The following is a 12,204-nucleotide window of genomic DNA, read 5'->3' on the forward strand; positions in this document are numbered from 1 at the left end:
ACCAGCCTACGTAACGACCTCCTGAATGCCTCGGGGGTGAATGTGTCCACTCAGACGATATGGAATCGGCTTCACAATGCAGGTCTCAACTCGAGAAGGGCATGTGTTCGAGTCCCTCTTGACTGTTCGACACCGGCGGGAGCGATTGGACTGGACTGAAGATCATGTCACTTGAACACAGAACGATTGGGTTCAAGTTCTGTTCACCGATGAGACCAGGTATTGTTTGGACTTTACAGACAGGAAGCACCGAGTGTGGCGACGACAACGTGAACATTTCCATGATGCCAACATCAGTGAACATGACCATTATGGTGGTGGTTCCATCATGGTCTGGGGTGGAATCAGCAGGGATGGAAGAACAGATCTTCATGTCCTGGAGAGAGGAACAATGACAGGGGTGTGGTACCTGGATGAGATCCTCGATGTTTACGTCAGATCCTACGCTGGTGCTGTTGGCCCCGAGTTCATCCTGATGGATGATAACGCCCGTCCTCATCGTGCCAGGGTGGTGGAACAGTACCTTCAACAGGAGACAATTGTCTGTATGGACTGGCCAGCGCGCTCGCCGGACTTGAACCCGCTTGAGCATGTATGGAACATGCTGCAGGTTGCCCTTTCACGCCGTAGAGCACAACCCACGACTTTGGCAGAGCTCGGAAATGCCCTCGTGGAAGAGTGGAACAACCTTCCCATTGGAAACATCCGGGTGCTTATTGACAGCATGGCTCGACGTTGTCAAGCCGTCATTGATGCAAGGGGAGGCCATACCCGGTATTGACACTTCATCGACTAAGTGTAATGATGGACTATCCCCAAAAACTGTGTAATTCTTTCTCTGGTTTGCTGTTAACTTTTTGTAATGAAATGCCTTTTGGTGTTGTTATCAGATTTCAAGCATTCCGTATTGATAAAAGTTCATGCCGTTCATGAATTTTCATTCATAACCTGAGTAAACACGTTTCTGAGTCAAATTTATGTCTTTTGTTATGTTAGTTGTAAATTACACACATATAACCTAGTGATCCTTATCAAATTTTGAGTACATATATATACACTAAATTACTTAATCATTACTTAATCATAAGTGGGGGCAGTGTCAATCACTGGGTAACTCCACCATACAGTGGAATACACTGGTATAAAAATAAAACCAACAAGATCCAGTGATGCTTAGAAAACAAAGAGAAGTTATAAGAAATTTCATACAAGTATAAAATAAGACATTTTGTTCTTGATCAAAGTTCCTTAACTCTTGCATTATTGGCAAATTCATCGACAGTGTTTCATGGATGCACTATAACAGCAAAGATTCAGAACCGAGAATGGTCATTGACATACCCTACTGTGGCAAATTCAACCAATTCTTCACCAAATTCCATAAAAGCAATCCTCAGTAAAAATGTTTAAAAAAACAATTAATATACATTACCATCAGTTTTCCCCCAAAACTCAAATTACTACATGATACTGATAAACAGAAACATTTCAAAAAAGAATACATTGAATATGTACTGCATCTATATGCATATGCTTTCAACATCCAGGCACTTTTGAACCTGGATATGAAAAACTGGGTTTATAAAACAAATGAAGAATCAGGTACGGAAACAATTTTTACTTTACTGGTCAAAACGACGTGAAGAGGGTCAGAAATCAGGAAAACTCACAACATATTTTTCGTATAAAGAAAACTTTACTATGGAAAGTTATATATTTTTAGAATCCCTAGAATTAAGAAAAACTCTATGTAGATTTCGAATTTGTGCACATGACCTTCGAATTGAAAGAGGAAGATATGAATTTACAAAAACCAATTCTGGCCAGAAAATTTCTTTAGAAAGAAACAAAAGAATATGTGAATTATGTAACCTTAATTGTGTAGAAGATGAATTTTATTTCCTTACTGATTGTCCATTCTATGTTGAAGAGAGAAATATGTTTTTTAATGGTATATACAAGCTCAACAAAAATGTTATCTATCGATCTAACAAATAAGGACAAATTTACTTGGTTGATGATTAATGAAGACAAACCAGTAATTGTCAAATTGAGTGAATATTTAGTGCAAACTTTCAGAAAAAGAAGTGATGCTTTAAAACTGCAAAAATCATTATATGTAGTTTATTATTCATATGTTGGTATAATACTGATACTGTCCATTTCCTTGTGTATATTCATGATTAGCAATTCATTTTTGAATTTCCTTCTTTATAAAATGTCTTACTGTTATGCCCTCTGGGCCCAAAATTGGAATAAATTATCTTATCTTATCTAATCTATAATCGAGGGTGATTTCATAATGGACGTCCATAGTGTAATACAATTTAAAATGGATAATTTAAAAAAAATTGCATTTTTAAGCCACAACATAAATGTGTATATATATATTTTTTTTTAGTTTTCTTCATAATTTATATGAATATTTCACAATTTTTTTTGCTTTTTTTTTTTTTTACATTCGTAAACTAAGCGTAATATGCAAAAGCATAATTTAACGTCCTCAAATAAGATTTTTTTGCCTTAAGATTGGTTTAAAACTTGGTATAGACAACAGGTCTATGCCAAAACAAGATGACACAGACCTCATCAAATTGGCATAGACTGCAACATTAAAAAAAAAAAAACCACAAGTTTAAAACATTGATGTTTACTTCTTTAATGTACGTAAAAAGCGTATTTGCTTTCCATTTCCATAACAATTTTAAATTAAGAATATCCTCCTTTCCTCATGACGTTTATCTGACATCGACTTTTGGGATAACACTATAATTGCTTTAAACCTAAAAACTTGCATAGACATTTGGTCTATCTCAATCACAATTGGCATAGACTAGTGTCATTTGACATAGACTTGGTCTACGGTTAATTTCTACCACTGTGTTTGTATTCTTTATGGAAGTATAACAATGGAAGCATGGCTTTACTGATTAAAGATAATACTAATAACCTCGTTTCAATCATTTACAAACCCTCAAAATACAGGATACTTTTATATGTATGAGACTTAAGTTTCCTCACATGGACTCCATTTTACAATTTTTAAGTCAACTGAAAATGAATCAAATTATATATACTTTACTTCACCCTTGTAAATGGTCCTCAGCAAATCATAATTCTTACGGATCATCTAAGATATGTCATTGTATAAGTACCAAATTTGTATTTTGTACATAAAAAATAAATAAAAAATGGCTATAATATTCAGAAAACACTTGAAACAAATTCCTCATAAGATGTAAATATCACAGACAATGTATAGATCAGAGACTAAAAGACCATTGCATTGTAAAGATAAATGCTATGCATACTCAAGGTCAGCTTTTTCAAACTGACCAACGAGGAAGTTGGGAAATATACACAGTAAAACATGCTTATAATGAACATGCTTATAACAAATTCATGCTTATAGCGAAGAGATGAATTTTTCCCCCATGAGAGAAAATAATGATAATTGTATTGGATATAATGAAATTTGGTTATTACAAACTGTATTTCGCTGACCATGGAGGTTTACTTTATTGTAGATGTAATTGCATATGTAGTACTATATACACACAAGTCAATGGCACCGAATTTTACACTAACTGGCACTATACTTTATATAAATCATCCTAACTTGCAGATATCATATATCTTAATCATTTTTCTTTCATGATTGTAACTTAAACCCATTTCATGTCATGTAAGAAAAGGTAATCTTTTTCACACCAATATCCTTTCAATATGATATACTATATTGGTCAGATTAAAATCACTCAGTGGCTGGTAATTTTCATGGTATATTACCTAGTGACTTACTTGCACTTAGATTTTGTCCTTGTTCTTCTTCATCAGAATCGTGCCAGTGTTCCAGTGCATCCGTCCTAATGTCCAGGAGCTCATCGTCCGTACTAACTGTACTGTGACGCCCATCAACATTACCGTTAGCACCGCCACGCCGCGTGTTGGCGTTATTCAGAGAAGTATCCATGTCCTCTGAAAGAAGCAGATCTGTCTCTCTAAAACTTGCCGCATCCATATCTTAGCCATACATTGTCTTTAGATCTGTAAATTTAAAAATTCTACACCAATTAGACAGGTAGAGATTGTGCATACATAAAACATTCGCAACACATATTTGTACAAAATATACATCATATACAAATTCACATCATAAGCATTCATAAAAAAAAAAAACCTGCCAAATTTCTTTATAGATCTGAATAACTATTACAGTGCTTTAAAGCTATGGTGGTATGATTTACCACATTCACCATGTACCAAACATTGAAGTAGAAGGTAGACGTTGGAACAAATCTTTGAAATATTGACACATTACAATAGGATTATAATTGAACTTTCCCCCTCATTTTTCTAATATTGTTTCCTTTTCAAATTGGTATAAGTAAATCTTAATTAGTATTGTGCACAGTAGATGCATGAAATGAATGAAGTTTTAAAAAATAATAGAAATAAAATATAATGTGAATAGGTAATAAATAAATGTCACTATCTTATAAATAAAGAAAAGGTAATTTTTAATAAATACATGTGCATGCTAGTTGAAAGATATCCAATATAAATGATTTAAATTTTTAAAATCTAGATTCACTGTAATTGTATATTCTTGTTATTATAAGTTTTAAACCACAAATCTAGTGAAGGGTAGACCACTTCTCCGTAAAGTTATATATGTATTCATACAATATCATTTGTTTGTTTTAATGTTCAACAGTTGAGCCTTTTTGTCCGGCAATACATGTAGTTGACAATTAACATATATTGCACTTAATCATCTCAACATATTAACAACATACATTGCAATTCTCTAAAACAACACTGATTAGGGGGTAAAATAATAATCCAGTAAAGGCTCCATGCACTCACAAAATGCAGCTCAGTGAGTTGTGAATACATGTGATGCAGTCTTGGATTCAAACCAGGAGACTGGCCTCCAAAATGCAAGATATTGGGGGAGGGGGTCCACTTTTTTTATTACTAAAATCAGCATGTGAAGTAATATAAACAGCCATTTTCTACCCCAACTTTCATATTTTGAAATTAAAGACAATTTTACTTTGTCAAAAACTTTTCTCTTTAATTATTTCTATTAAATATGATCATAATACATTTATCTTTTATAATATTCTTAAAACAGCAATTTATACATAAAAGTTTAGTAGTTAAATGATACGATCTCTTCTCTGAGGAGAGCATGATGAAACATGTTAGTAAGGGAGCCAATATTAAAGTTAAATTGAATAAGTCTGCATCTGATTTTTGCGCATTTAGGGTTATATTTAATTAGTATCACCATCCATGACCTTCACCCACCGTATAGCCATAATATATTACTTAGACACAGTAGAAAATGGGCCTTATACCTTATTGAAGACCTAGGGAAGAATAGCTAAAGGTTTTGGTCATTCTTTACACATACATGTGTGGCCTGATAAAGAATTGGTTTCTCATATTGACCTTCAAAATGACAAATTGCAAGGATATTTCTGTTCATGAAGTGAATGTCACCTTTGAGTCTCTTATTACTCAACTTAAGATCAGAAACATCGCTGATGTTATCCAAACATATACGCTGAGATGGTTTGGCCACGTTGAGTGTAGCACAGGTTGGATATCACAGGTTCGTACATTGATTGTCACTGGATATCGAGCTCCAGTAGACCAAAGCTGACATGAGATGAGTTAGGAAAATGAGACCTAGAGACAGGATTGGATAAGACCAATCCACTGGATCATCAAGTATGAAAAAACAAACTTCGACCTCGACAGGACAGCCAGGCCTCACCCTTGCAAAAGGATTAATTTGGCCTGGATAATCAAAATGGACGATGATGATGATTTCACATATTGTGTACATACATAGAACAAGAGTATACTTTGTGTATAGCAGTATATGGTCTGATTTTCAGTGGGACTCAACTTAATACCAGAACATGTAGGTCTTCAATTCGACACTTTTCTTAAGAAATGGCCACTTCATCATTTTAAATTACATGTAATTTGGCTCGGTGATCTGGAGAGAATTTTGATGTTTGAATCAGGATTTCTCCCATCTGAGCCGGGAGACAACACATTGGGTTGCGTTTTGAATGAATATTTTGGTTTCATTAGCGTGTATATTGTAATAAATAGCATGTATACAGTATTACATTTCATAAAATATAATTATCAATAATTTTCACACAACTTTATATAGATCTCTTTCAAAAGAATGTTTCTAAAATATTTACAACTTTAGTAGTATAACAGACATGATTTAATAAATGTCATTCCAAGATGTGATATATATATATCTCATACACATAGCATACAGGGAACTCTAGACACAAAGCATACATACACGTGGGCAACAAGAGACTACTCACCTTTTGCGGTGTAATTTCAGGCAGTTCCGTAACCAGTTTGCATATTAAACATTAAATGGCATTATAATAGCTTATTTGATTATATATATCTCTTAAATCAACTCCATGCATGCACGAGGGCAGTAAAAAATTACTTGAGAGCTGTTAATTATAATATTACCAAGATGACAAATTGAAATGAAATTTGGCAAATATATAGGTTATATCTTCTTGTACATGTATCTACACCTAACACTTAAACAGGGCTCGAAACTAATGTATGTCCATCGGTCTGTGACTGATAAAATCATGGAGATGGTGGACATATTGATTTGTTTACACATCAGTTCGAATCTACACATTCGGAAAATTCCATCTTCGCAAGCCAAGTGTTTTCGGTCCACTTCGCTCCGTTTGTGGGGAGCGAAGCGGACCGAAAACACTTGGCTTGCGAAGATGGAAAATTCTGTCAGTGAAATGTTTAAAATGATTTTAAAACCTAAAGGCAAAATAATCAACTTTTAAAATTTGTCCTGATTTACTATAATGCTGTTTTCTGGAAAGTCCCGAATCTTATTAATAGAATTATTCAGTCTGTGTCATTAAAGCATTTTGCAATACAGATGGTTATAACAGTGTTAATTCATTTGCTACTGAAACAATGACAAAATTACTGGTGAAGCATAAGATATGTTGAAACCCGTCGCAAAACTCATTTTAATGGAAATACTCCAATGAAAGCAAGAAAGAGTATGATGGGGTTTATGAAAAGAAATAGTCAAGAAGTTTTCAGGGTAAATAGCTCATTGGTCGGAAATGGTTGCGGTGTGACCTGGAGAAATGAAACAGTTGTTCCTTGTGAACTGTTCACCAGTTTGGACAGCGAAAAGTGCAGTGCATTACACCATCATCATGCAACAGTATTTATAAAAATAAAAAAGAATAAGAAACAATAAACGTCTTGCACTGTTTCCTTTTTTTTTTGTTTACCTCAAGTTTCGGTGGCGGACTGATTAATTTTTCTGGGGACTGATAGAAAATGTCCATGCATATGGCTTGACTGGGAGACTGAAAAGTTAGTTGCGAGCCCTACCTGACAATTGAATATTGTTAATATATTTCAACCTGCATGATTTAAAGTCTAATAACTATAACCCAACTACACCCACATGAGCAAATTTAACGTCTTGTGTGTAGGGGTTGAAATCTCTTTATAAACATGGAGAGGATGTAATAGTAGATGTGTTCGATTCCTGGCCATCATTTCCTTTCCTATTTCCATGTCAGATTTAGATTACATTGCCCAGTTTTCCTGGTGCATGATCAGCTGATGATGACGGAAATACTTTATGACACGAACAGTAAGATTCAAATTACAAAACAAAATATATCATCATACAACGTGTTTTGAATTACACAAAGATACAAAACATGCTTATATATACGAATGATCTGGAGTCACGCGATAGATTTGGTTACTTTGAGCTGATTTATGCAATATCGATCCGCGACCCGTCTTCTGGCTGTTATTTTCCCCATTCATTCACAATGGATTCATGAATCCGTTTATTCAAACTAATTATTTGGTATGTATTACATTTAAAATATCTTAAACTTAATTTACCTGGATAAAAAGGTATTACTCGTCTAAATGATCATCAAAATTGTTGACAAAATCTACACAGGAAACTAAAAATACAATGTAGAAGACAAAATGCTGACGGTACAGCACATTCCGGAATATAAGAGAGAGAGAGAGAGAGAGAGAGAGAGAGAGAGAGAGATAAAACGTTTAAAGTGAGGACGAATCCAGGAATTGCGATTGGGGGTGTAACTTTTTATGAGGCAGAGGGTCTGTGCAGTGTGCAGGGGCGCTTTGAGACCCCCCCCCCCCGGTCCCGTGGACTTTCCAGAACTGAACAGAAGCCCCCGAAGCTCCTGGATTTTACAGATTTTATAGGGCTTGAAATATGTCTCCTATTTAGTATTTCAAACTACATGTATTTTCTGTAATTTTTATTAAGGTGAAATTAATAAAATGACGCAAGGGTTTTTGGGCAAAAATGTAGGCCTGCCCTAAATTCTCCCAATAAAAGTGATTCAATAAATTAAAAGATTTTGACATTTATTCCTCCGAGAGTGGAAGGAATTATTGATTCTTTTATCGTTTACATTTTCTAAACAAGAGCTAGACCACGATTTACTCTAAGTTTGAAAATTTTAAGGGGAGGCCGGGGGGGGGGGCGCTGCCTGCGCCCCCGGGCCCCTTAAATCCGTCACCGATTTTTAACCATTTTACGGAAGTTGTGAGGACAGAAAGTGCGCTATGAGGATAAAATTCTGTCCTCACAGTTACGTCCCCCATAAACGTGACCTATATATACAAATTCAAAGCCATTAGAATGTGTTATTAGTAAATCTTACAACACTCTGGCACAAGAAGAAATCTATCAGAAAGTATTAAAAGCTTATTTTAAACATCTGAAAGATTTTTTGTGTTTAAACCCCGGTGTCAAAAATTTTACTCATTTTTTTGTTATCATACAAGTTTATTAAGCCCATTTTACTTTATGATTGTGGAATTTCAATCTAATTAAAATTAGATGTTAGATCCGCTCGCGTACTCGCATACATAATGTATGTGAGTACGCGAGCGGATCTAACATCTAATTTTAATTAGATTGGTGGAGTCTGTGTATCATTCAACACTCAAACTGCATGTGTCCGTACTAATTTAGTTGACGTGGATGAGATATATTCTAAAGCTAAAAACGAAAAACTACATATCAAATTTTGTAGATACATACATGTACTTGGAGTTCATAAAACAAGGTGCAGTTGCAGTTCATGCTGAATTGGGGAGACTGTCCCTTAGGTTTTAATTATAATAGCACACATGTTAAATTAATGGCATAGACTAGAAAATCTAGATGAATCGCTTCCCCTGTTGCAGGCTGCATACAATGCGGATAAGGCATACTGTGCAATATTAGCAATTTTCATTTACTCCATCATTCAAGACATATCAAAATTTTTCATATACATTGTATATGTTTGGTCATCATGACATAAGTATTTATAACTTCTTTTTATGTATAGAATTTAATGGATTATATATATATATATATATATATATATATATATATATATATATATATATTAAAAGAAATAGAATAAACAGTACACAAAGTTAAAAATTTAACGCAAGCGCTTTCATTTTATAATCCTCAGGCGTTACATTTTAAAATAGTTTTGAAATGGTTTGACGTCATAAAGGCGTCCTAACATTTCACGTACATAACGACGTCATAAACGAATGAAGGGAAAAGGATTTTACGGTGAATTGTCCGTGGCCACACACATCTATATGTTCACTAACTTTAATTTTTCTGTATTCGGGTGCTGAAATGTGTTGTTTATGAACTCGTATACGAGTTCGCAGAGTAGTTCCAGTTTCACCGATATAATGTTTTCCACAGCCAGCACATGTTATAACATAAATTAAATTTTTGGTGGAGCACGTCATATCTGAATTTACCGTAAATTCCTTGTTGTTAAATTCGAACGAACTTCCTTCCCTTAAGTATGGGCACGTTCCGCATCGCCGATCGTCACATTTGGTAACGGTGAAAATTTTTTTGTTGGACTTTTCCTGAAAATTAGATTTACATAACAGTCTCCTAAGATTTTTCGGTTGTCTCTTGCTGTTGATAAAAGTATATTTCTTCATAATTTCCCCCATTTTTTCATCTGTTTTTAGTAGGTCGTTGAGTTGCCGAACGATAGGTGTAACATTAGAGTTCCTTGGGTTGTATGTTGTAACAAACGGTAAAATGTGTGAATTTGTTGTGGGATTGATTTTGGATTTATTGATAAGATTTTCTCTATTGAGTTCTCTGGCTTTCTTGATTCCGTCGTTTATAAGTTTGATTGGATAATTCTGTTTTTGTAAATAACTATTTAATTCCCCTAAACGTTGTTCTCTGGTAGGTTCTTCGCTAACGATGGTACATATTCTTCTGGCGAGGTTGTAAGGTATGGCACGTTTTGTGTGTCTTGGATGCGAGGACGAAAAGTGTAAATACTGGTGAGTGTCCGTGTGTTTGTAAAAAATATCTGTAATTATTTTATCCTCCTTTTTGATAACAGAAACATCCAGGAATGGTATACAAGATGTACTGTAATCCATTGTGAATTTTAAATTGATATCCAATTCGTTTAGAATGTTCTTAAATTTATTCAAATCCGTAATGTCTTTGTTCCAAATAATGAAGCAATCATCCAAGTATCTTTTCCAGTTTTGTCTTATATATAGACCGAATTGTTCATCAAATGATTTTTTAACTTTTTGGTATAATAATTCCTCTAAATAGCCGAGTGTAAGTGTGGCATATGTTGGAGCCATTTTGGTTCCCATTGCGGTACCTTTATCTTGAAGATAGTGTTTGTTGTTGAATGTGAAAACATTGTTTTGTAGTACAAGTGCTGTTGCCTCTAAAATAAAGTCTTTAGAAAAACGTTCATCTATTTGTTCTGGGTGTTTATCTATCCAATATTCTAGTGCTTGAAGTCCTAGTGGACAAGTAATATTAGTATATAAATTAACAACATCAAACGTTACTAATATTGCATTCTCGTTTACCTTATCAGGTAAGTGTCGTAAGAAATCTAAATCATCACGGACAAAACTGTTGACTTCATTACACAGAGGTTTTAATATAATGTCCAGCAAGTTACTAAGTCTTTGTGTTGGGGCGGATGGCCCCCCTACAATTGGGCGGAATTTCAAATCCTTGGGTCTAAGACAAGTGATGTATTCACAATTTTGAAGCTGTATTGCGTGTTTTATTTCATCCGATTTGTGGACTTTGGGTAAGCCATAGAAACAGCTTTCTTTCAAATCAAAATTTGTGATAAAATCCTCTTCTTTTTCAGTAAGTGATGACGGATGTTTTTGTATAATTTTTCTAATTTTTTGTAGAATCTTTTTATTTTGACTTTCATTTATTTCCGAGTAGAACTCATCGTTGTTTAGCATATCTAATATTTTGGATTTGTAGAAATCTGAGTCCATTATTACAACTGCTCCCCCTTTGTCAGCTTCTTTGATAACAATGTTTTCATCCAATGACAATGATTTTAAAGCATTCATTTCAGTTTTCGATAGATTGTTTTTTCCGGTGTTTGAATTATCATCAATGATTGGAGTTTTTAGTAAAACATCACAAACTGTATCTAACACAAACACAATTTGGATATATATATATATATATATATATATATATATATATATATATATATATATGTGTGTGTGTGTGTGTGTGTGTGTGTGTGTGTGTGTGTGTGTGTGAAGTATACTTGTATATGCGTGCACATCTATATGTATTAACTGCAAAAAGCGAGATCGAGTAGATTTTTTTGTTTTCCAGAGTACCGCCTCTAGTTGCTGTTGGTACACCATGTACATGTTGTAAACTCAAATCTCCTATTTTATCATCTTTCAATAACCCTTGACTTGTGAAGATGCTATTTTATATATATATAAGTATTTTACTGCGTTACTTTACTTTTAAAGATATATGTGGGGATAGCCTGGTGCCCTGGCCTTCCCATAATGCTTCGTTTGCGGAGCATTATGGGAAGGCCAGGGCACCAGGCTAGTGTGGGGATAGAACATTGCTTTAAGAAAACACATTAATGTCCTCTATCGCTGACTCTTGAATGATGCTTCTTATTGTATTTCTCTGTACATATGTATGTACTTAAAAAATTACTTCATATCTTTGTCAGTATTTCTGCACATAGTATGTTCAGGCCCGTAGGCAGGATTTTTCAAGGGGGGGGGGGGGGGGGGTTA

At 34.4% G+C, this 12,204-nt stretch overlaps 1 protein-coding gene across 8 annotated transcripts in view; it reads right to left on the reverse strand.

The window, feature by feature from the left end:
- LOC125680945 (H(+)/Cl(-) exchange transporter 3-like) overlaps window positions 1–8,091 on the reverse strand; it is a 34,107-nt gene extending 26,016 nt beyond the window's left edge. The window contains exons 1-2 of one of the 8 annotated variants that reach the window (XM_056155818.1): window positions 7,972–8,091; window positions 3,802–4,047 (exon numbers count right to left, since the gene is read on the reverse strand). In XM_056155818.1, the coding sequence (XP_056011793.1) occupies window positions 3,802–4,021 (220 nt within the window). In that variant the 5' untranslated portion in view covers window positions 4,022–4,047; window positions 7,972–8,091. Of the gene's footprint in view, window positions 1–3,789; window positions 4,048–6,368; window positions 6,730–7,516; window positions 7,871–7,971 lie in introns of those variants that run through there. The other 7 variants (XM_048920781.2, XM_056155819.1, XM_048920784.2 and 4 more) reach the window with 7 other exon arrangements.
- Window positions 8,092–12,204: the final 4,113 nt, after the last annotated feature.

This window comes from Ostrea edulis, chromosome 2 (genome assembly GCF_947568905.1).
Source record: "Ostrea edulis chromosome 2, xbOstEdul1.1, whole genome shotgun sequence".
Lineage (NCBI taxonomy): Eukaryota > Metazoa > Mollusca > Bivalvia > Ostreida > Ostreidae > Ostrea > Ostrea edulis.